The 25,171-nt window shown below is 44.4% G+C and overlaps 1 protein-coding gene across 3 annotated transcripts; it reads left to right on the top strand.

Annotated features, from left to right (window-relative positions):
- The first annotated feature begins 865 nt into the window (after nucleotides 1-865).
- Nucleotides 866-14,614, top strand: bub1ba (BUB1 mitotic checkpoint serine/threonine kinase Ba). Of its 3 annotated transcripts, none has more exons than XM_031581422.2 (22): nucleotides 866-967; nucleotides 1,280-1,339; nucleotides 1,456-1,515; nucleotides 1,611-1,743; nucleotides 1,835-2,031; nucleotides 2,412-2,569; nucleotides 2,677-2,831; nucleotides 6,601-6,689; nucleotides 6,966-7,132; nucleotides 7,587-7,672; nucleotides 7,866-7,930; nucleotides 8,102-8,272; nucleotides 8,782-8,887; nucleotides 9,996-10,231; nucleotides 10,366-10,535; nucleotides 10,908-11,039; nucleotides 11,467-11,555; nucleotides 12,171-12,332; nucleotides 12,524-12,660; nucleotides 13,013-13,175; nucleotides 13,423-13,532; nucleotides 13,845-14,614. In XM_031581422.2, the coding sequence occupies exons 2-22, from the start codon at nucleotides 1,290-1,292 to the stop codon at nucleotides 14,002-14,004; spliced, it is 2,796 nt and encodes a 931-aa protein (XP_031437282.1). In that variant the 5' UTR covers nucleotides 866-967; nucleotides 1,280-1,289; the 3' UTR covers nucleotides 14,005-14,614. The 3 variants fall into 3 exon arrangements, with proteins under 3 accessions (XP_031437282.1, XP_031437283.1, XP_031437284.1); XM_031581423.2 differs by having other exon boundaries at nucleotides 896-971; XM_031581424.2 differs by lacking the exon at nucleotides 866-967 and adding an exon at nucleotides 1,031-1,196.
- The last annotated feature ends 10,557 nt before the right edge of the window (nucleotides 14,615-25,171 follow it).

Raw genomic sequence — 25,171 nt, 5'->3', positions numbered from 1 at the left:
TGCTAGAGAGTTCAATGATCACCAAGGTTCAATTTCCCAACAGAAGGCATCACATTCCTCTTTAAAATGGTCTGGTATTTCTGGGAATCCATGATGCCAGCTAAAAATATTTTAGCTCCACTTTAGGCCATAAAAACTAGCAGATGGTTTTAAAAACAGCAATATTACATAGGGGTTGAGTAATTGTGGCACTGTTATATTAACAAAATATACTGTTACACATGAATACTACATCATACATTTTCTTTATTGATTTTATGTTTCACTCAACTGATAAAGAAGTCATCCAAAGCTACTAAATCTAGCTCTTTGAAAAAACTTTCATTGGTAAATCATTACAATCTTTTGGGGATTGAATATTTCCGATTGCAACTGTATATGTTGCCAACTGGCCAACTGACCCTGGCCAACTGACCTCAGAATGTCAAACCAACTGTCCAACATAGAGACTAATATCCCTAATGTGTCACAAGGCTTGTTTTTGAAATATAGGCTATATATATATATATTAGTTTTTTTAATTAGACCACTATCAAAAATATATTTCAAAAACAAGCTTTTTGGCAAATAAGCAATATTAGAGACTATGTTGCACATTTGTTTTGACATAATAATGATAATATGTTTGTATGTTTAACGTCAAATGAATGTTAATATTTAACTTTGCTCCGGTATATTAGTTCACCTTTTCAAAATACATGGGAAATGGTGGTAAACTATACGGCAAAGATTCCAAAAATATACATTTTACATCTTTTTGTAAAAGCAAACTAATAGGCTATTTTTATGACAGACATGGTACGGAAGTAATTACCTGCCACAAAGGTCTCTGGCCCTGCCTACTTATACACTCTGCTCCAATCGCGAATACTTTCCTTGATGACGATTTTCGTTCAAAAAGCAGAGGGATATTATTTGAATACCTAGCCAGCTAGGATAGCTGAATTCTCACTGGCAAAACGTCATCGTAAGTAGGTATAATATTATAGCTAACGTTAGATATACATACAAGGTGACCGCAATGGCAAATACATTGGGTGTAAATACTTGTCTGACGCTGACCTCGTAGGTTATTCGAGATATCCTCAACTCTTCATGGCAAAACATGAGATTAGCTAGCTAGCTGTAAAGCTAACCATCGCCTAAGAGAATAGCAACTAACTGATAACGTCAGTGTGTTTTAGCTAGCTGTGGAGGTAAGCTCCCTAGCTATACCGAAAGCAGAATTACTGAATCATATTTGAGGCAACCGATAACTTAATATTTTACTCACCTGCAGGAGCAATAACATGCCTCTGGAAAGAAACGTCTCCCTACAAGCGACAGAACAACAGAAGCAGTGAGTTCCGTAACGGTAGTCTAGCTAATGTTAGAATTCCAACTAAGTTAGAATTACTGGCTAGCAAATGTATTTAAAAAAACATTAAAAAAACTTTCTCTTTCCTTCCCCAACAGAGCTTTTGAGTTAGAACTACGCATGTACGACGGCGATGACCCTCTTGATGTTTGGGATAGGTAACATAAGAAAGCACTAACATCTCTAATCTAAAGTGTATTTCTCCCTTCCTTGACCTCAGCGTTACAGTTGACCTCTCCTTTGACTGTTGTAGGTACATAAAATGGATAGAACATTCGAACGCAAAGAGTAATCTTGGTGCAGTTCTAGAGAGGGCAGTACAGCAGTTCGTGGATGAAAAGAAGTTTTACGATGATCCACGCTATGTGGATATTTGGATCAAACTGGTAACGTCTAGTGCCATTACATTCACAATATGTATGATCCACATTAGTGTATAAAACTATAAAATAATATGTTGTGTTTGTTTGGATTAAGGCTCAGAACAGCACCCAGCCCTTGAACATGTTCAGCTACATGCAGAACCAAGGCATTGGGGTACAGCAAGCAGCCTTGTACACTGCCTGGTCAGACGCACTTGAGATGCAGGGAGACCTCCAGCAGGCAGAGATCATCTTCTTAGAGGGTCTCAAGTCTGGAGCCAGACCACTAGATGAACTACAGCGACACTACCGGTAGGTATCTCAAAACACAGGGCTCTCCAGAATGCTTACAGTGCAACGCATGTGCCGCTGCAGTCTTTTTGAAAAGTGAAGTCAGAAAGTCTAAATCATTTTTACCGGGAACCATTTGTCTGGCCCACAGTACTTGTGTTCAGTCCAATATGCATCATGCCAAAAAGTCCACCAAGCCAAATGTTATGTATTGATTAGACATGATCCATCCCTCATCACACCCTTCTCTTTGACTGGGTTGTGCATGGCCTGAACGGCAGCAGTGTCTGGGTTTGACTACCAGGGGATCGGATGTCTATATCAGATAGAATATTACAGTATTTGGCTTTGACTGACAGAGACTTTTTTGATTTTATGTGTTTTTATTTTAACCTAACCAGGACGTTCCAGAGTCGTCTGTCAGGCCTGGCGCACAGGGCAGATGTGACCCAGGAGAAAAAGGATTTGGAGCTCCAGTTGCCATCCACGGTCGGACGGAGGACTCGGCGGAATCGGAGGGTGCTTGCGTCCGTTAACACAGAGGAGGGGTCCTCGGCTGGTGGGGGTCTACCGTGCTCTTGTGTCTGGAGTCTCAACCAATTTGCAAGTTTAACTTGGCTCGTATATTGAAAGACCATTTAAAAGGTGACTGTGGATTGTTTACAGGTCACTCAAGCACAACAGACTACCAGCCGTCCACTTCAGGTCTTATCCAAAGCATGTCTGTGTCAGTCTTTGATGAGAGCCAAGCCAGATCCGTGGAGCCTGCTGTGATTGATGCCAAAGAGAACCAGTCTATGTGGCAAAAAACGGATAACATGGTTTGTAACTACCGTCACCACTACACACACTCTAGTCAAGCAATAGCTTTAGGGTTACAACTGCGTTATGGGCAGTGGCGTAGCGGGTGTTTTGGCCGCCCTGTGCGGTAGCCAAATTCGCCGCCCCCCTTCAAGGAGGATTTCCTACTGGTGTGAATTTTTGTTATTGTTGTCAATATATGACTTTGAAGCTCCGCCAGTCTTTGTCCTAGCGTCATAAAAAGAACACCCCCAGAAACCTTGAATCTTGTTCTGTGTACAGATATATACAGTTCGAAATATAATAATAATTAGCACTTTGTAAGGAGAATAGAAGTAAAATCTTGCACATTTCATTTTCTGAGTGACAAAACAGCTGCTAACGACCCACCTGTTAGCAAATGAGGGCTATTCATTTGTTAAATGCATGGTAAAGAAGGCGGTGAGGACAAACGTATCCACTTTGAGCTGGTTGCTATGGTTACCTAGTTATGCTAGCTAACTAGCTAGCTAAGGAAACTTGTAATACATTTACATTTAGTCATTTAGCAGACGCTTTTGTCCAAAGCGACGTACAAGGGAGAGAATATTCAAGCTACGAGCAATAGAACCTGGTGTAACAATAAATAAATACTACTTTACATTAGAAATATAACAAAATGAAATAAAAAGAAAGAAAGAGTGCAGAAGTGTAACTGCTGTAATTGCAAGTTACGCACTAGTCGAAGTGCCAGTTAGGACGGGAAGTGCTCTCTGAAGAGTTGGGTCTTCAAAAGCTTCTTAAAGGTAGAGAGGGACGCCCCTGCTCTGGTAGTGCTGGGCAGCTCATTCCACCAACGTGGAACTACAAATGAGAATAGTCTGGACTGCCGTGCTTGCACAGACGGCAGTGCCAAACGACGCTCACTAGAAGAGCGCAGCATCCTGGGTGTAACATTTGCCCTTACAAGAGCATTTAGGTAGGTGGGAGCAGAACCATCAAGCACTCTGTAGGCAAGCATAAGTGACTTGAACTTAATGCGAGCAGCTACAGGCAGCCAGTGGAGGTCAATGAGTAGCGGGGTGACGTGTGCCCTCTTCGGTTGGTTGAACACCAGACGCGCCGCCGCGTTCTGGATCATTTGTAGTGGTTTCACCACGCAAGCCGGCAGGCCCGTTAGGAGGGCGTTGCAGTAATCAAGGCGTGAATTCACCAAGGTTTGCACCAGCAGCTGGGTGGCATACTGGGTTAGGTACGGCCTGATTTTGCGGATGTTGAATAGCGCAAAGCGGCAGGACCTAGAGACAGAGGCAATGTGGTCCGTGAAAGTCAGTTGGTCATCAATAATGACCCCGAGGTTTCTTGCTGTTTTGGATGGAACAAGAGACAAGGAGTCAATATTGATGCTGATGTTGTGGTGGATGGCCTGTTTGGCTGGAAAGACCATCAGTTCCGTTTTGGCCAGGTTCAGCTGAAGGTGGTGGTTTTTCATCCATGTGGATATATCAGCAAGACAGTCCGAGATGCGCGCCGAGACAGTGGTGTCCTCAGGAGGGAAAGACAGAAACAGTTGAGTATCATCGGCATAGCAATGATAGGAAAAACCATGCGAGCGGATGATAGGGCCCAGCGAAGTGGTGTAAATGGCAAAGAGAAGTGGTCCCATCACCGAGCCTTGGGGCACCCCTGTGGTAAGGTGGTGAGGTACAGACAGCTGACCTTGCCATGACACATTGAACGAGCGCCCAGTGAGGTACGATTCAAACCAGGAGTGCGCCTTGCCAGAAATGCCCATACTTGACAGTATGGACAGAAGGATGCGGTGGTTGACTGTATCAAACGCAGCTGATAAATCAAGCAGGACGAGAGCTGAGGATTGAGCTGCTGCTCTAGCTGTTTTCAAGGCCTCTGTCACAGACAACAGGGCTGTTTCGGTGGAGTGACCACTTTTGAATCCAGACTGGTTTGGATCGAGGAGATTGTTCCTTGCTAGGAACTCTGTGACCTGTTTGGAAGCTGCCCTCTCAATGGTTTTTGATAGTAGCGTGAGAAGTGAGACCGGTCGATAGTTTCCCACCTGAGTGGGATCGAGAGACGGCTTCTTGAGCAGCGGTGTTACCCGAGCCACTTTAAATGAAGAGGGGAATGTTCCAGAATTAAATGAAGCATTAATCACCTGTGTTATTGCCGGTAAGACGGCAGGCGATATGGCTTGAAGGATATTGGATGGGATGGGGTCCAGCGGGCATGTAGTTGGACGGCTACCTGTTAGGATTTTGGAGACCTCACTCTCGCTGAGAGGGGTGAAAGAAGGAAATGATGAGCCATTGACGGTTGCGCCCTTAGGGGGGGGAGACAGTTGGTCGAACTGTTTCCCGATGGCTGCCACTTTCTCTGTGAAAAAGGAAGCAAAGTTATCAGCAGTGAGGTTAGTAGCTGGGGGAGGAGGAGGAGGGTAGAGCAGAGTTTTGAAGGTGGAGAATAGTTTATAATAACCTTAAACGGTTTAAATGGAAGAGTTACATTTACATAAAATGATAGCTAGTTATCTAGCTGATGTTATAGTCTCCTCGATTTAACTGATCAAATTATAATAGGAAAAGGTCGAAACCCTCAGGGTGCCTGTGCAACTTTGTATGAACGAGTTCATATTCATAAGTTCATATTGACACATATTAACACGAAGAGTTCAGCCAGCGCATGTATTACCTTACCTATTTGTGTGTAAAGAATGCTGATATGAAATATGAAAACAACCAGTAGAAACATCTGTGTATAATGTTCTTCAAAAACTTAGGATACCCTGCTTGAAAATGTTGCAGAATGCAGTCCAGAAGTACAATTTGGCACTAAACACAGAGACGTTCCACCAAGACGTTCACACGCGCAGGTCGCGGGAGATTGTTTACTAGCTGTCGAACTAATACGTTGCAAAGTGGAAGCTAGGGAGACAGCGCCACTACAAAACAGCACCATATTCTAAATTCGGCCATTAGGGAAAACAACTATTATCAAACAATTACAACAAAATCAATCACAAGAAAGTAATACAATTATAGTATTGGCCGCCCCCATTCAATTGGCCGCCCTGTGCGGTCCGCACACCCCACGCTACGCCACTGGTTATGGGCATACTTTCTTTTCAGGACAATATTATTATAGGATCAGAATAAATGTTAACCAGTCCAAAAGTAGAGTTTGGAAATGCTTTGTTCCCCTTAGAGAGAACACTTATAATTCTACAAAATTACATAATTTATTATCAGTGGTTGAGACCGCAACTTAGAAGGAAATGCTAGTCTATACAAAATTAGGTATAAAAAATGCTTCAAGGCTATATGTTGTGGTAGAAAAGTCTGGAAGTCACCTCTTAACATATTTTCTCATAATTTTTAGCATATGACCATGTGAAGGACAGATAGACATCTGTGTCTTTCCCACTAGCCATCCAGGATATGCACTATGTAGTTATGTGTTGCACTATGTAGTTATGTACTGGCTGGAACACCTTGCAAAACTGGAAGAAAAGCTTTCACAGCATGACATTGCCGGCTATACTGCCAAAAGACACCAATCAGTGTATTGGCAAGCTTCTATCAGTGTCAACTGGGCTGTTGTGGTGTTTGCAAGGTTTTTGCATGCCTTTTAGGTAGTTAGCGTGCTAGTTTTGGAACAGAACTCCTTATTGCTGCTTTAATAACACTAGCCTCCTCTAAAATGATTCGGATTATACACCCAGTGTGTATTTGTATGTTAGTTAATTTTGTGTCATTTCCATGACCACTGACCCTCATGTCCTCTGTTCTGAAGATGTGTTCCTCTGGTGATGTGACCCCTCAGAGTGGGCCAGGAGCCACGCATACCCAGAACACGGAGGAACCTCCTCACGCTTCAGATGAGTGAGTGTGAAAGCAGGGTGATGTTGGAATGCTGTAGTGTGTTTATAGTTTGTTATGGTGTAATGTGTCTGTAGATTGATATGGTGTAGTGTGTCGGTAGATTGATATGGTGTAGGGTTGTATAGTATGAAGTGGAGTGTTATATCTACCAAAATAGTGAATATTATCCTTCTAATGTAGTGTCAGTCTTCTGAGTAACTTTGAGTACTTATTGCATTTGAAGTCCTCGAGTGTAACCTCAGATTGGCCAATGCCTTCCTCTTTTGTTAATCACAGCGTCCCCTTGGCCCCAGAGCAGGGCTCGACGACCAATCAGTGCGAAGATCAGCAGAGGGTCCAGAGCATGTTCTGCAAGGAGCTGCTGTTCAGGGGGCCGATGGAGTTCTGCTTTGAGGAGCTCAGGGCTGAGCGCTACTTCGCAAGCACGCGCCAAAAGCTACGAGGTACAGCATGCAGCCCGACAACAAGACCAGGTCCTGCATACTCCAGTCAGGTCTTGCACAGCCACCCTCCAAGTCATCTATGATCCATCCACTTCCATCTCCTCCTAAGAAACACATGGCATTCACCTGAAAAATGCAGAATGTTTATATTGGGACACCTCTGTTTACTTATACGCAGTTCTGTTTATTGCTGCCTGTGATGCCTGTACACAGCTGTGTTTACATGTGCACACTGGAATTTATCGCTGCCTGTGATGCCTGTACACAGCTGTGTTTACATGTGCACACTGGTGTTTATCGCTGCCTGTGATGCCTGTACACAGCTGTGTTTACATGTGCACACTGGTGTTTATCGCTGCCTGTGATGCCTGTACACAGCTGTGTTTACATGTGCTCATTGGTGGTTACCAGTGGTTACCTATGTTTACGTGTGGTCACTTGCTCTCCTGTGCAGATAAACAGATGTACCTGGGCAAAGAGAAGGAGAGACTGAGTCAGCTGATTGAGCAAAGGCTGCAGGCGAAATCTACTCTAGGTCAGGTAAGGAGGGAAATCCACACCCCTTTAAGCACGGGAGTTAGATAAAGAGCAATACTGCGCAGACCTACATCTTTTTATACACGGTTAGGTAAGGAGGGATACCTTGAACAATCTACAACCTTTTACATGCGGTTAAATTGATTGGGGTGAAAAACACACATACAGTATTGCTCATGCTGTGTTTGCCTTGCAGGAACATAGCCAAGAGAAATTCAAACCCTTTAAGGTTGACAATGGATCTGCCAATCCCGCCACTGAGTAAGTTAATTACAAAATCTTTACTATGCCATGCACCTTTGTTCATAGATGACCTAGTGTGTTCTTAGTGCAATGTGATGGTGTGTTCTTAAAAGCGTTTCATTCAGTGCTCTTAACTGTATGCATTAGAGAGGGTCATGTCACGTCTCACCCTTTCACCCTCTGGTTCAGGAGTGGACCTCCTGGTGAAAATGCTCCTCGTAGGAATGATGAGGTTTTCCTGCTGCCAGGAGAGACTGCAGCCAGTGAGCGTCCGTCTCCACGTCCGACTGCCGCAGATGTCCAGCCCAAACCCTTCGCCGTGTTTGACGAGAACTCCCCAAGTGGGCTGCCTCTCGAGACGTACGTCTCCTTCTCACGCTTTTCTCTCGTTTATTACAGATGCTGGTCAGCCTCTTCAGCTGTCCCTGTAGCTCAGTTAACAGAGAACCTACTTGTGAATCCCAGTAGAGAGGGTGTGATTAATTCATTAATATAATGTTCTTGTCTGGGGGGGGGGGGGGGGGGGGGGGGTATACAATGCTGTGTGAGAACACAGGGGCAGTCTAACTAATGTTTGAGAACACAGGGGCAGTCTAACTAATGTTTGAGAACACAGGGGCAGTCTAACTAATGTTTGAGAACACAGGGGCAGTCTAACTAATGTATGCGAACACAGGGGCAGTCATTTGTATTAACACGTGTTTCAGATTTTCTGTCTGTGTAAGCAGAGAATGTGTTTAGTGAACTTTCATTTGCATACCTAAGGCATTAAAGTACAGTTGTAGGAATGTGGCCAGTCTCTGTGGAATGAGGGTTCAGACTTCCTGACTGATTATGATAAAAAAAAAAATTCTGGTCCTGTATTGCAGCTTTAGCGCTCCTGCGCCGGCCCCGTCCCATCACAAGTCTCTGAAGCTCCCCATGCCAACCCTGAGGACGCGAGGCTCCCCCTCCGATCCCCCCGTCGCAGAGAGGGTAAGCCATGACAGCGGACCGGTGCAGGTCGGCCCAGAGCTGCTTCAAAGCAGTCCGCTCTGACGTGGTGCGCAAAGTGTTTAAATGTCTTTAGTAGGGCTGTCAAAGTAATGCGTTAATCTATGAGATTATTGTGGCCGATATTAATGTGATACAATATTTTAACGCAGTTAATGCAACTTTTTTTACTTCTGGTGTGCGTTCACGTCTGACACGAATCTGCCGCGTGCCTGCAGTCAGTTAGATAGGAGAGACCGAGACGGTAGTGGAAGATGGAGAGAGCTAAGGTATTGTTGGGCGGAAAGTTTCTGTTTAAGAGGCAAAAAGACATGTTGTATGTAGCATTTGTCAAGCTGAATTTAGCCATCACCTTAATGCAGAGCACCTGACAGAAAGCAGTCCCAGGTTAGATGGTCGCCCACACTCCACGACTTCTCTAGGAAAATAACTAGACCAGTCCGTGAAAAGGTTACCAACGCTGTAGCAGTTTGGGTTACCGGTGACTGTTGGCCCATCAACATAGTGGGCTGACTGAGGTGTTCCGAATTGCTTCAGGGGACAATTCTTATGATTTACCGTTGAGGGGCACAATTGTGTCTCACATACATTCCTTGTATGACAGCGAGAGAGCACGAAAAAAATACCATTTAACAACAGTGTCTAAAATACACGCTGTCTGAAGTGATTACTCGTTAATTTATAAGATTTAGTCTTTAGAAGAAAAACACTTTTAATCGCTTTTAATATCAAAATGTGATATTAATTAGTATTAATTAGCCTTAGTCTTTAGCATAGAACTTAAGAGAGTACAGTGGTCACTCCTGTTCTCAGCATCACTATGTTTGTCATGGCAGATATGGAATAGGAGGTTAATTACCCGTTTGGGCCATCAATGAATCCTTTAAAAAAAAATGTAATGCCGTTTCTTAACCATTAAATAAACTACAAGTATGCGATTATTATGGATAGTAGTTGGGGCACAAACCCAATAAGTGTCATTGGACTCCCTAGCAGTTCTCTAAACTGAAGTACGTGGCTTTGTACCATTCTTCTCTGTCTGTGGCTGATGCTGTGGCTTTCACTGACCTCAGTCATCTGTTCTGCGCAGGACTCTAAAGACAGGACCCTGTCGGAGGAGGCCATTATCAACAGCCACCGCAACAAGACACTGAGTCGCAGCCCCGACGACACATACGACTTCGCCCACGCCGCCGTGCTGGTCTCCACACCCTTCGGAGGGGTCAGAGGTCAGAGTGAGGGGGGTGTGACTGACAAGCCGCAGGGATCATGTCCCAACACCACGCCGCAAACGCCGACCGAGCCCACGGAGGCAAGCAAACTCAGGTGCCACTCACAAGTCTGACACTCCGTCTTTACTGAGTGTTCAAAGTATGTCTATACCAGATTTAAATGAAGTTTTCTTGTGGCTCAAAGTGTGTGTGTGTGTGTGTGTGTGTGTGTGTGTGTGACAACCGTAGCCCTATTCTGGAGGTGAGTCAGGAGTGGCGTTCGATCTCTGCTGTGCCTCGGCAACCTGATCACTCCGTAGGATCGGCCTCCAGCGCCTCCGTAGTCATGGAGCCCGTAGTCATGGAGCCCGTCCCGGACGAGGACGACATGGAGCTCCAGGAGACAGCAGCTCCCCCTGGTCAGCCTCTGAGCCGCTCCTCACTCTCCTTATATTATTATATAAATTATATTTTGATATATATATATACATTCTCAGCTTAGTTTTAACCATCTGCTGAAGTCTAATTCAGTTCTCAGGTCTGACTTGTATGCATCCACTGCTGTCTCAAAGTGGATCACAAAGTCTTTCATACACACGCTGAATCATATTGATATTTGTGGATGTAGTGTGGATATAGATTTTGTGTCATAGTGTATTTTACAACCTACTTTCCCATGTCTTCATTACAGCTGTATAGGGTGAAGGGGTCTCAGTCTTGTGACAGGAACCTTACGTTGTACCATTCACAGTCCAGCCAGACATCACTCTTTTCCCTAAATGTTCCCTCAGAAGCCCAACCCACTGATCCGTGTAGTTTGGAGGTGAGAAGGCGTCTGCTGCATGAAATAGGCCTGCGCAACCTCCCCAACCTCCACCCAGAGCCCGGTCCCCTGCCCAGCACCATCCTAGGCCTGCGTCTGGGTAAGAAACCACACCATCCTGCTGCCTGCCTGTGTTTGACTGCTCCGTGGTCTCAGCATGGCTACCTGTAACATGCACACAGTCACTGGGCCAAGTCCGGCAAGTCACTGGGCCAAGTCAGGCAAGGCACTGGGTCTCATCCGACGTTGTCCGTCATATTAGTGCCTGTTCGTGTGAATCGGCTGTGTTCAATTCAATGTCAATAATATAGCGCCAAAACAATGAAATTGTCTCAAGGCGCTTTACAGAGCCCAGGGCCTGACAGGGGCAATAAAAAAAAACTCCCCGTCATTCAGAACCGCGGCACATACGGGGGGGGGGCAAGTGGTGTCTCCTGATACGCACTAGGTTTCCGTGACTAACTCACACAGTCGTAAGTAGACCGGAGTTGAATCCCTGTGCTGCTGTTTATTCACTGTGTGTGAAGGTGACCAGCTGCTGCACTACCTGATGAAGATGTCCAACCTAGAGGACTACTACCTCCTTCCCCCGGATGAGCAATGCACTGTGCTGAAGGTAGGCCACTGCGGCAGCCAGAGCACGGATCTTCATGTTTGACCTTTGACCATTTAATATGCTGTTTTTTAAAATGCCCCGCCCCACTCTGGGTCGAAAGAATTTTCACAAGTGGTGCGAGACGTTCTCATTGAGCATGGAGACTGGGAGGAAGGGGTCTTTGTTCAAGTGAAGATGGGAGCTAGAGTTTAATGAGTGGTGCAAGCCTCACATGTACATTGTCTTCTGCAAGCAGGGTTGGAGAAAAGCATCTTTATATAGTTAGGTTAACTTAAGAACATCTGGGTGAACATGTAACTCGGGTATGGTGCTGGTGCAGCTGTAAACAAACTGCATCTCCTGGAGGTACAGCTGTAAACAAACTCTGCATCTCCTGGAGGTGCAGCTGTAAACAAACTCTGCATCTTCTGTATGTGGCGCTGTAAACAAACTCTGCATCTCCTGGAGGTACAGCTGTAAACAAACTGCATCTCCTGGAGGTACAGCTGTAAACAAACTCTGCATCTCCTGGAGGTGCAGCTGTAAACAAACTCTGCATCTTCTGTATGTGGCGCTGTAAACAAACTCTGCATCTCCTGGAGGTGGCGCTGTAAACAAACTCTGTGTCTCCTGTAGGTGGAGAGGTGCCCAGTGCCTTGGGATTTCTACATCTGCTCTCAGCTTAATGCCCGCCTCCCCGCAGACACTCAGGGCCACTTCCTGAACGAGAGCAGCTGTTTCCTGTTTGAGGATGGCTGTGTCACACTCTGGACGGTCCCGAGGGAATTCACCTTGGCTGTGAGGAGCATAGATCATCACTGCTGTTTTTTTATTGGTGTAAAATCATAAACGTGAACAAGCAATAGAGTACCACATATTTGTCGGTTGCCACATATTGTAGAAAGCCACTAAATCACATTAAATCGTTTTCAGTGGTAATGATGATGTATCTGGACAGTCAAATACTCCTGTTCTGAAACCTGTTTCAGGAGATCACTGCGGACACGGATGACAAGCCCCTGGTGGCTCACCTTGCCCTGCGGCTGGTGGAGATGGTCAGACGGATGCACACCTGTCACCTGGTGCACGGAGCACTCCGCCCACACAGTCTCATCTTCTATCCCAGGTACACACACACACACACACCATGACCATGGTTGACACAAAATGATGGTAGAATATCAGAAAAACACAAACACAGAAACGTGTACTAATGGTTTGCCTCTGTGTCACTTGATGGCTAAATTCTCTCATGTGCAAATGTCTCCTTCACTGTTCACCAGTAATTATTCTTTTTCAACATGAAAGTCCTTTCAAGGTTTTTCTAGTTTGAGAGAACATTAAAAGTTAATGCTTATGGTCAGAGAGCCAATGTCTAATTGATTAAAACGACTCCTGTCGTGACTGAAGTCAGTCCCATGTCTGAATTGTTTTTGACAGAGGGGCTTTATTAACCGTCTCTGTTCTTCATCCCTCAGCCCTACCGATTCTGATCTTGAGCATGCTGTCGTCATGGCAATAGATTTCTCCAGCTCACTGGATCTAAAGTTCCAGCCGGAAGTACAGTCAGTTGGTTTGCTTAGCAACGCAGCGGAATTCATCAGTCAGGGGCTTCTGTTGCCCACCTCCTCCCCATACCAGGTACAGCCAAACGCCAAACACACCCATCTCCAGCTCCACCCATGTTCACACCCACACACCCATCTCCACCTCCACCCATGTTTACACCCACACACCCATCTCCACCTCCACCCATGTTCACACCCACAGCCATCTCCACCTACACCCACGCTTGCCGAAACTGGAAAAAAAGGGAGTAATTGTGATCTGCTGTTCTTATCTCTCTGTTTAATCCAACCCACCCACCCATCCCTCCCGTGTGCTGTAGCTGGATCTGCTGGGTGTAGCAGAGACTGTTCACCTGATGCTGTTTAAGAGGCGTCTAGAAGTGGCGAAGACGGAGACAGGATGGAGGCTGGCTGACACTGCAGAGACCAGGTGGGTGGTGTTTACCTGTAGACCAGGTGGGTGGTGTTTACCTGTAGACCAGGTGGGTGGTGTTTACCTGTAGACCAGGTGGGTGGTGTTTACCTGTAGACCAGGCAAGTATGACAAGTGGAGTCTAAGTGGGGAGTAATGATCTACTGATAAACCTACAGCAGCAGTAATGGTAAAACCCCATTAATTACAGTTGAGCTCCACAGTTTAACATGCAGTTAACAAATGTACTTCTATCTCTGCTATGATCCATATGGATAATGCAAACACTGTGACTCACGTGTGTGTCTGTGCTTTGGTGTGTGTGCGCAGTGAAGGGTCACTACATGCTATCTGGCACAAGTTCTTCCAGAAGATTCTGAACAGTGGCGAGAAGAGTGCCACGAGTGTTCTGACTGAACTACACGAGGACTTGAGGGACTACATAGAGAATGTTGTTGGCTTTTATAAGATAACAAGTAATATAATATAAGCTTCACTTTTAACTTATATTCTGTAATTAAAATAATTGTTTAGAAATCTCTGAAAAGAATGTTTTTTCTGTCTTTAAGTAATAAATATGTTTGCAAATTAAAGGCTCCTTAATGTTTTACCTGAGGTCATGGAACTCTCCTCAATGTGAGGGCATAATGGTTGAACACCTGAATGTCTTGTCAGCAGATTATGTTGGTTTGTCATGTTACATCACGTCTAATTGAGCTTTCTATGATTAATGTAAAACTACCACAACCAGTATCAGACTATATATAATTTAGCTAAAGTGCTAGTTTAGTCATGCCTCTGATGCCTTGCATGGGAATGGCTTAGTGCAGTGTTTTCTTTCTCTTCAGGTTATGTAATCAGTTCACTAAAGAACATCAGTTGATACAAAGTCCATCTGCTTGGGGACTAAGAGTTTAAGACGGGTGTGTAAGATTGTGGACCTTTTTATCTTGGGTTTTTCTACTTATGTAAGCACTTAGGCAAACAAATGGTCTGTGTAAACACAGTCAGTCAATCTTGTAACATCTGAGATAGTCTCAGGTTCGCTCACCCTTTTATATGATCTGTCATTTGTTGAGTTGAGATGAACCTTACCATCAGTATTAGGACTGAGGTCCAGAAATGTCAGATACATTTAACATGCTTTGATTTTTTTTTTTGTCAATCAATAAACATGTATGGAAACAAAAAAAAAAATACATTTTGGATATGTTGTTATCAGAATTATTTCCATTTTCCTCTGTTTTTGGCAAACAAAAAATCCAAACTTTTTGTTTTGCATAGAATTTTAGCACAGCATGATGCAAAAGCGGCTTAATGGGTTTCTGATGAGCTTGTGGCGTGTAAAGTAGCATAAGGCCAAATCCCCACCCTCCACCATGTCCATGTTTGTGTTAGTCTGGGGTGAGGGGCCGTTTGGTGGTTTGGCACATACATTTTAAAACTACAAGGAGGCCAATGTAAAAATGAATTCCACAATAAATAACAACAGAGGAGGTAATGCAATGAATCCAAACTACCACATGAGGGCAGCATATGTACACAGTGCATTTTTTGTATTGCTTTGAAATGCAACACACCACAGAACTAGACCTGGAATATTCCTACAGTAAGAGTTTCCTGTGAATGTGCAGGGGGGTATTCGCGGTTTAGCGAGCTAATTTTCAGGCTAAAATAAAAAACGCCCCTCTTTTTGGTTCGTGGAAGCAACTTTTGATAAATCACCATAGTTACATATCGATTAGCACTAACCTGCTCCAGGGCAGGCTAACTTAAGTGTAGCTGGATAAGCTTGCCACACCCCCGGAAAAAGGAGGGATCCCATTGACCAAGAACTGATATTAGAGTTAGATTAGCGGAGGGAGAGAGTTCTTTGCGATCGCCAAGATCCATTATTCTTGTATGAGCGCTACCGATTCAGCCGACAAGGAATCATTAATTTACAAGACCTTCTCGAGTCATTTATTGCAAACACCACAGTCGAACATTGACTGTCTTGCGCTTTTTTGCGAGTGGTAGATTTTTGTAATGTCGGTGATGCGGAGAACAAAGCACTCATAATTATATGAGTGTTATTAGTACACCATAGCATATCATTATTGTAGAAAATGATTAAGGTGGACTCATGATAAGAATAGAGAGAAATACAGACAATTTATTTTCACTGCTTCAATTTATTGCATTTGTTATTAATACATTTAGTCATTTAACAGACGCTTTTATTCAAAGCGACTTCCAAGGAAATGTAAAACTACATCGAGGAAGGAGGAGAGAGGATATGAACTAGCTACCATGCAGATTCAAACCGGTAGAGGAAACCTCTGTGCCAGTGGACACTTGCCGTCAAGCATTCATACATAGATATCACACTATAAACATCCCAACACACCTTGCTCTCACAGCGGTGGTGGTGTTGAATTTTGCCATGATTATGGTCTTGTATTCTTCATAAGCGTTCATGTTCATCTACTCGCCAGCGGAGAAAAAAAGAGCCCTTTTCTTTGAGTTTAGAACCAATATACCGTTAGAAAATCATGGTTTTGGTGATCGACCTTTCCTGCCTTTTGAAGTAGGACGTGCACGCGCAAATGCCATGATAACTTTAGCCTGGTTGAAATTAACCACATGATTAGGATGCGGATCAGCCGTTAACGAACCGATATTTGCTGTTCTCAATCAGCTCGCTAATCTTAACGGGCTAAAAGGCCAATTGATTAACTTAGCTTCAATCCTACGACGAACGTACCCCTGGTCTCCAGGCTTAAGATGCAGAAAAGGCTGTTCAGCATGTCATAACAAAAGTCTGATTTACAATAAAATGCATTAAGAATATATATTTGATAGCAACAGATAAATATTTACAGTATAAAAACCCTTTAATAAGCAGAACCTGCATGAAATAGATAATTTAGGACTTTGCTTCCCAAAGCGCAATCTATTGCTATTACTAAAATCATGTGTCCACACTAAGGAAAGAATTAGACATTTCTGAATGTACTCACTAGTAAGTGACTTAATGGTGACTTCACTTTGTGATGTCTATACCCTTTGTGATGACTACTCAGTGGTGAGCATCCTCGATAAACTCAGTTAGTCTGCCCAGAGACAAACCTGACCTCCAGTAACCTTACTGTCCTCTTTAGTATCTCCTCTCACACCTCTAAGAGTGTCTCTTCATGTCTCAGTAATGCATGTGGAGCAGCGCCTGGACCGTCGAGACATTTCTGAGACGTTCGTGAGCCTCGAGATGAAACTGCTGTGAGCCTGTCTCTCTGTGTTGTGCCACGTCCGCAGAGTCAGCTGTAATCTGTGCCCGGCCTCCGTGAAATGGACTTATTAAGAGTTTAACCCAGAGATCCCCATCAGGGAGGCAAGCTGCGAGACGGAGGCTGTGAATCCTATTTCAACATCAGAATCAGAACCACTTTATGTTCTAAGTGTACTGTGTACATAGGCATTTGACCAGGTGACACGGTGCAGTGCCAAATAGTACAGATATATGCCATGGAAGTTTGCCCTGGTTGAGAGTACTGTGACTGTCCCCTGTTGAGAGTATTGTGAGCCTGTCTGTGAGTGTCCCCTGGTTGAGAGTACTGTGAGCCTGTCTGTGAGTATCCCCTGGTTGAGCTCACCATGAAGCCTAGCTCATGCGTCTGAAAGGGCTCCATCACGCTCCATCAGACTGCAGAGAGTGTGTGTCAGGATGTGCTTCTGAGTGAAAAGGTGTGTAGTTGTCCTGTGGAGCAGCGCTAAGAGCTGTGCTATTAGCTCCTTGTGCCCAGACTATGGCCCAGGTCAGGCCCAGACACGGTTCTCCCCCATAGGTGCAGCCCCTCAGACTGAGAGCAAAGCTTAGGGCTCAGTACAAAAACAATTAGTAGTAGAAATACCTCCAGTTTTACCAACGTTCAGATTGGTGCAACAGTCACACAGGGCACCGAATCCCCGTCTGAACGCTCCCCAAACTTCCATCAGTCGCTAGTGTGTGAAATGATTTAAAGCTGTGAGCTGTTACTCGAACGCGATGCGGCTGCATGCAGTGCCTGCCTGAAGAGGTCTTCTCTCTAGGCCTCACTACCTTGTCAGTCACAGAATAAGCAGAAAGGTTATAGAGCGAGCTCTTTAAAGCATCCTAACAAAAGTTTTCATTGCCAGGGCCTTGAGTTTCTAGAAGAATATACGCAACAACTTGTCTCTCACTGTTGAAATGTAGTGGGTGATTTTCAGACCTAGGAGGCTGATGAACGGAGAGATGAGAACGAGAAAGAGATAGAGAACAGGAGTGTGGTCTACACACAACCATGAAGGAAACAGGAAATAGGAAAAAGTATTACCGAAGGGAACAATTCAAATTGAAAAAAATAAACTGTTGACGACCTCACCATTCACGCTGTTCCACTAAAAAAAAGTTTTAATGAGATTTTTTTTCCCCATCTATCAAAACAAGATTGAAAATGAATCTGCAATTTCAGGGCACCATTCATTACAATGTTTCCTGTTAACACACTGCAACAGGAGTGGCCGCTTACGCTCTACAGACTGGAGTTTCTCTTTATTGATTTACTCTGCTGCTTTTGTGAGGCAGTAGAAGTAGTGTGCGTGTCAGTGTGCAAATGTATCTCTGTATGTGTACGTATGTATTGTATTGTATGTGTGTGTGTGTGTGTGTGTGTGTGAGTGAGATAGGGAGTTTGTGTGTAAAAAAAAGATGTGACTGATGACTTTTATTGTGTGTGATGGCTTGGTCCGGTGTTAAAACATGTTATTACGTGCGTCAGTGGACTCTTGGTTGGCTACTCTGTTGTTTTTAAAGGACAGCCATCTAACCTCCCACCATTTACCTGTTTATCAAAAGCCAAAGCCACTTATGCTATAGTGCAGATACACATTTTAATCAGTGTGTGTTCTCCCAGAGCCAGGGGCAGTAGTGTGCGTGTGTCTGTGTGTGCGTGCATGCATGTGTGTGTGCGTGCGTGTGTGTGTGTTTTACAGATTGCAGGAGCAGGGAAAAGAGAGGTCACACTCCCAGCGAGATTTTCCCTCAGTATCGGCTTTGATAAGCCTCCTGTCCAGAGATGTTATTCTCACCCCCAAGGGCATTCTGGGAAAACAACCTGTGCCCCACATGGCCTCTGAGATGTGAGAAGGGGCTCCAAACCCACGTTTGGATTTTGCTTTGATGATTTGATTGTACTCGATAGTCTAAAGCAAGCATCTGAAATGTATATGCATTGACTGACCCCGAGTAGAGGAGGGTAGTGAGGCTTAAAGCGGTGTGCTGTGGCTGTGTAGGAGTACTGAGGTTATCTGTGAAGACACAGCAATGTGGGGAGGAGAGGAGAGATATGAGGACATGTCCCCCAAAGAGCAAAACATGTCGCTTCCCCTTTCAGGGGAGACACGCAGGAGCAGTCTCGCCCTCCTTCATCTCTCTATCTCTGTCTATCCATCCCTCTATCTCTCTATTTCTCTAGCCGTTTCAATTTCTGTCTGTCCATTTTCTTTCTCTTTCTTTATGAACTTCTTGCTGCCACCCCCTCCATATCTTCGTGCCACTCGTTCTGTTTTTCCTCTCAGTCTTTCATTCTGTCAGTAAGTTCTTCACCACACCTCACATCATGTTTAATCATGTTTAATCCCACAGATCAAACTAAAATTACAGCTACCACCTGGAGGCAACAAGACACATTACTTTTTTTTCTATGCAGGGAAACTGTAAAACAGCTTGCTCCTCACAGCAGGATGTGCTGAAAAGAGGAGAGGAGCACAGAGAAGAGGAAAGAGTGGGAAAGAGATGACCTCTGACCCAGAACAAACACTACAGCTCACACCAGCAGAAACCAAGATACTCTCCTTTCATTCTTCTATGCTGGGAAACTAAAACAGCTGGAGGAGAGGGGAGGAGAGAACAGAAGAGAGAAGATGAGAGAGCAGAAGAGAGGAGAGATGAGATGAGAGGGGAGAGCAGGAGAGAAGAGAGTAGAGAACAGAAGAGAAAAGAAGAAAGAAGATGAGACATCAGAAGAGAGGAGAGATGAGATGAGAAGGGAGAACAGAGGAGAGGAGTGGAGTGGAGAGAGCAGAAGAGAGGAGATGAAAGGAGAGGAGGGAACAGAAGAGATGAGATGAGAGGGGAGAGCAGGGGAGAAGATAGGATAGAACAGAAGAGAACAGAAGAGAGGAGATGAGAGGAGAGAAGAGAGGAGAGGAGATGAGAGAAGAGAAGAGAGCAGAAGAGAACAGAAGAGAGGAGAGGAGAGAGTAGAAGAGAGGAGAGGAGGGAACATAAGAGAGGAGAGGAGAGGAGATGAGATAAGAGGGGAGAGCAGGAGAGGAGAGAGGAGAGGAGAGGAGAGAACAAAAGAGGAGTGGAGAGGAGGGGAAAGAGCTGGGAAGAGTCGACCTCTGCCACAGTGCTAATGCTGTATTCAGTAAGACAAGCTTCCAGCCTTCAGCACATCTTTAATTATTTCCAACTGATAGCCTAATCCATCAACTGCAGCAGACCTGGGAAGACTGAGAGAAAGAGAGAGAGAGAGAGAGAGAGAGAGAGAGAGAGAGAGAGAGGGAGGGAGAGGATGGAGGGTTTAAGTAAGAGAGACAGACAGTGAGCGGAAGACTGAAAGGGCAAGCAACAGAAAGAATGAAGTCCTACAAATTCCATTTAGTGTCTGTGTTTAACTGGCCCCTGACCCTCTGCTGAGAGAGAGAGAGAGAGCGTTCCTCGTTCCCGAATACCCTTAATGTGGTTCTGCGCCGCAGCTGTCTGACCTTCTGCAAATAGAGTGTGAAGCAGGCCAATGGTTTCTCTCTGTCCGGTCAAGTGATGGACTACAGGATGCCAAAGCATTCACACAAGACCCTTCATCAAAATATCACACGTGTCCCTGGAGCCCTGAGTCATGGTGGCATCAGCCAGGCTGAATTTACTGTAAGCCCAGGCCCACTGTGATCTTCAGACAGTAAGAGATACTGCTGTGATTTACAAAGACAGAGCCTGAGAACTCTCATGGGATACTCTCACTGTTATTTCTGATGGGTGACCTTCACTCTAAAATATGATTAGAAACAGATTCAGCAATTACACCTGATGAAGATGTGCTTTCCTCCTGCGGTGCTGAGACAGGGAGAGAGAGAGAGAGAGCATAAAGACATGAAGAGAGGGAGAATGAGAGAGAGAGAGTAAGCGAGAGAGCATAAAGACAGGAAGAGAGAGAGAGACTGACATAATGTGTGAGAGAGAGAGAAAGCGAGAGAGCATAAAGCCATGAAGATAGAGACTGAGAGAATGTGTGAGAGAGCATAAAGAGTGGGAGAAAGCGAGAGAATAAAGACATGAAGAGAGGGAGACTGAGAGAATGTGCGAGAGAGAGAAAGAGAGAGAAAGCGAGAGAGCATAAAGAGTTAAAGAGAGAGAGAGAGAACAAAGAAAACTGAATCTTTCTTTCAGAGACGTGGAGTAAGGCAGGGCTGTAACCTTAGCCCCACATTATTCAATATATACATAAATGAAAACAAATAGAGAACTCCCCTGCACCTGAAACTACAAGACACTGAAATAAAATGTCTACTTATGCTGATGACCTGGTCCTACTGTCTCCCACAAAAGAGGGGTTACAGCAACAGCTGTCAGAATTAGACAAATACTGTCAAACCCAGGCCCTGACAGTAAATCAAACCAAAACAAATGTACTCATTTTTCAAAAAAGGTCCAGGCCACAGAGAGACAACACTATTTTCACAATTGGAAACAACCCTATTAAAGAAACAACAAATTATACATATTTAGGACGAAAAATTTCAAATACAGGTAATTTTAACTTGGCTGTGAATGAATTGAGAGACAAAGCAAAAAGGGCTTTCTATGCCATCAAAAAATCTATACAAATTGAACTACCAGTAACAACATGGCTCAAAATGTTCCAATCTATCATTGAACCAATTGCACTATATGGCAGTGAGGTGTGGGGTACACAAATTCAACATGATTGGACAAAATGGGACAAACACGCAATTGAAATACTACATACACAGTTTTGCAAGTGCAGAGAAAGGCTCCCAACTCTGCATGTAGAGCTGAATTAGGCCAATACCCTCTAATGATAAAGATCCAAAAACGAGCCCTACATTTTTTTTCTAAAAAAGTGACCCACTCTCCTTTTCCTACAAAGCCCTATGCTGCCAGGAGTTGAACCCACAAATGAGTTCCCTCTGCTTACTTGTCCTGAGGCTGGGTGAACCATCACCCACCCAGGTCATTACACAACGACGACCTCAGCCTCAAAACTCAAGATCTCAGATAATCAGACCCAACCAAATCATTATGAAAGAAAAAGAAAAATATAGAGATCACTGGGCAAAACTAACAAAATCCCAGAACAATTAGAAACATATGTATCACTAAACAGACAGTACACCGTGGCAAACTACCTGACCACAGTGTCTGATAAAAAACAGAGGAAAACTTTAACTAAATACAGACTGAGTGAGCACAACCTGGCAGTAGAAGTCGGCCGACACAGACAGACCTGGCTACCCAGAGAGGAGAGGCTGTGCTCCTTCTGTAACCAGGGAACAGTAGAGACGGAGCTACACTTCCTGATTCACTGCAACCATAATCAAAGTCTTAGAGATCATTATTTTGACAAAATAACACAAATATTCCCAGAATTCCACCATCTAAATGATCTGGACAGACTCTCAGTTCTACTGGGAGAGAGGGAGGACTGCTGTAGAATGGCAGTCATGAGCTCCACAATAATATGAACCCCCTGTCCCACATAACTAATATTTAATGTTTAATAATTAACAATTAACCTGTTATATGTTTCTATACCACATTGTTACCACCTATAACCTATTGTTTGTTTTTTATGTATTTATGTTAATTGTGCTTGTATATTTTATGTAAACATGCTTTGGCAACATTGTATTGTATGCAGTCATGCCAATAAAGCCTTTTGAATTGAAAATTGAGAGAGAGAGAGAGAGAGCATAAAGACAGGAAGAGAGGGAGACTGAGAGAATGTGCGAGAGAGAGAAAGAGAGAGAAAGCGAGAGAGCATAAAGAGTTAAAGAGAGAGAGAGAGCGAGAGAGTATAAAGACATGAAGACATGAAGAGAGGGAGACTGAGAGAATATCTTCAGTCCCAACAACTGCGTTGCGTTCCAAACAGGGTGATTAGTCTTTAGCCTTCCATAAGAAAGAAAGGAGCTCATCTGTATTCACGGCATACACACACACGCACACACGCACACACACACACACGCACACACACACACACACACGCACACACACGCACACACACACACTGCCAACGTCCTCCATCTCCCTGTCTGCCTGCCTGCGCGCCAACGCTAAGGTTAAAACAGAGATAGCACACTCCTCAAACCCACTTCCTCTAATTGACCTTATCTTTCTCATCTCTCTCTCCTCGTCTCTCTCTTTCTCTGTTTTTCTCCTCTCCTTTCTCCTTTGTCTTTCCAGATCTTTCTCTTTCTCTCTCTTTTTTTCTCTCTCACTTTTTCCTGTTTCTCTCCCTGTGCTCTTTCTGGTTCTCTCTCTGTTTTCTCTCTTTTTTTCCCTTGCTCTCTCTGTTTCTCTCTCACTCACTCTCTCTCTTTCTCTCTCTCATGTCAAGGGGCTCATTTATAATCATGGTTAAGGGCCAAATAGCAGTTTGTGTTGGGTTTTGGTGACTTGGATATCATATATATTTCTTTTTCAGTGTATATAATTTTGTTAGGGTGGATTTTCTTTGCTAATCGAATTTTGTCTTGGTGGTTTTTGGTTTCTGTCAGATAGGTGGTTGTGAGATGGCTGGTGTTTGTTTCTGTGTGTGGTGTGTGTTTCTGTGTGTGGTGTGTGTTTCTGTGTCTGGTATGTTTCTGGGTTCAGTGTGTTTCTGTGTGTGGTGTTTGTTTCTGTGTGTGGTGTGTGTTTCTGTGTGTGGTGTGTTTCTGTGTGGTGTGTGTTTCTGTGTCTGGTGTGTTTCTGCTTTTGCAGAATTCTGCAGGGTTTCAGTTGGATGCTTTTCTTAGTTTGTAAGTGGGGCCCACACCTCACTGTGTGTAGTGTGTAAGTGTGGCCCACACCTCACTGTGTGTAAGTGGGGCCCACACCTCACTGTGTGTAGTGTGTAAGTGGGGCCCACACCTCACTGCTGTGTAGTGTGTAAGTGGGGCCCACACCTCACTGTGTGTAGTGTGTAAGTGGGGCCCACACCTCACTGTGTGTAGTGTGTAAGTGGGGCCCACACCTCACTGTGTGTAGTGTGTAAGTGGGGCCCACACCTCACTGCTGTGTAGTTTGTAAGTGTGGCCCACACCTCACTGATGTAGGGTTATGTTACAGTTTTGAAATATTTTAAACAGAATTATGATTGGGGTTTGTCCTTGAATATTTTTTAATGGTATAAAATGGTCCTTCACAGACAAGTCCAAATTTCCTGTAGAACTAATGGGGATGCCTAGATGTATACTTATGTGTTTGCTCAGTTTTGTTGTCACCATTTGTAAAGTTCTGCAGTTATTTCTGGTCTTTCTCTGGAAAACCCGGAGTGCAAATATTCCTGTACAGAATTCCTATAAAATACAGACTTTGTTGAAGCTCTTTTTTAGCTGGAGACAGAACAACTGGGTCATCAGCGTCCCGAAGGCCTTTGACCTCTGACCTCGGTGTCTGATCAAGCGAAGCCAGAGGGAGAAGGGTTTGTAGTCTCAGCCAATTTTAAAAGTTTAAAACGTGTGGGATTCATTGCACAGCCTCGACAACCACTGTGAGACTGGAGAAAAAAAGTCTGTTAGCATCTTTTGCAATCTTGACTGTGCATGTACAGTTGGATTACATTGATTTAATGAGATCATACAACCCCCCACCCCACTCGCGATTCAACATTCAAGTAGTAACTCATGTGCCAACCTGAGTCAAAAGATTTTTGGAAATCCACAAAACAAACATATAGTTTTCTTCTATCTTGTTCTACATCTGTATTCATGAGTGTGGAGGGTAAAAAGTGTGATCTGGTGCCCTATGGTTTTGAGAAATTCTAAATTCTAGATTTTTTGGAAAACATTACAAAACAGAAATCCAGAGGACTGCCGCCATCCAAAGTGGACTATTTCTCTCCCTCTCTCTCTCTCCCCCTCTCTCTCCCCCTCTCTCTCTCTCTTCTCTCTCTCTCCCCCCCTCTCTCTCTCTCTCTTCCATGTCTCTCCCTCTCTCTCTCCCCCCCTCTCTCTCTCCCTCTCCCCCCCCTCTCTCTCTTCCCTCTCTCTCTCTTTCTTTCGCTCTCAGCAGGGGGGGAGTAGTACTTATAACAGATCTCCTAATCAACAATAACATTAGTCAGTGTAGGTCAGCCTCCACATACTCATACATACACTCTGTATGTGTGTGCATGTGTGTGCTTGTGTGTGTGTGTGCATGTGTGTGCGTGTGTGTGTGTGCATGTGTGTGTATGTGCATATGTGTGTGTGTGTGTGTGAGTGTGTATGTGTGTGTGTGTTTATGTGATTGTGTGTGTGTGTGTGTGTGTGTGTGTGTGTGTGTGTTGGGATGTGTGTTGGGATGTGTGTGTCACACTGCTCTAGTCAGCTGTGTAAAATAGTGGGAGATAACGGCCAGGAGATGCGCTGGGGAAGTTGCGACCTCACGT

This window comes from Clupea harengus, chromosome 15 (assembly GCF_900700415.2).
Source record: "Clupea harengus chromosome 15, Ch_v2.0.2, whole genome shotgun sequence".
Taxonomy (NCBI): Eukaryota; Metazoa; Chordata; class Actinopteri; order Clupeiformes; family Clupeidae; genus Clupea; species Clupea harengus.
Note: the sequence above shows the minus strand (reverse complement) of the source record. Positions and strands in the feature narration are given on the sequence as shown.

Excerpts from the sequence above, each read along its gene's own strand:
- bub1ba (XM_031581422.2), top strand. The coding sequence starts at position 1,290 with ATGCCTCTGGAAAGAAACGTCTCCCTACAAGCGACAGAACAACAGAAG. Across the intron at positions 7,133-7,586 it reads CACGCGCCAAAAGCTACGAG|ATAAACAGATGTACCTGGGC; the intron begins GTACAGCATGCA and ends TCTCCTGTGCAG. Across the intron at positions 10,232-10,365 it reads ACGGAGGCAAGCAAACTCAG|CCCTATTCTGGAGGTGAGTC; the intron begins GTGCCACTCACA and ends TGACAACCGTAG.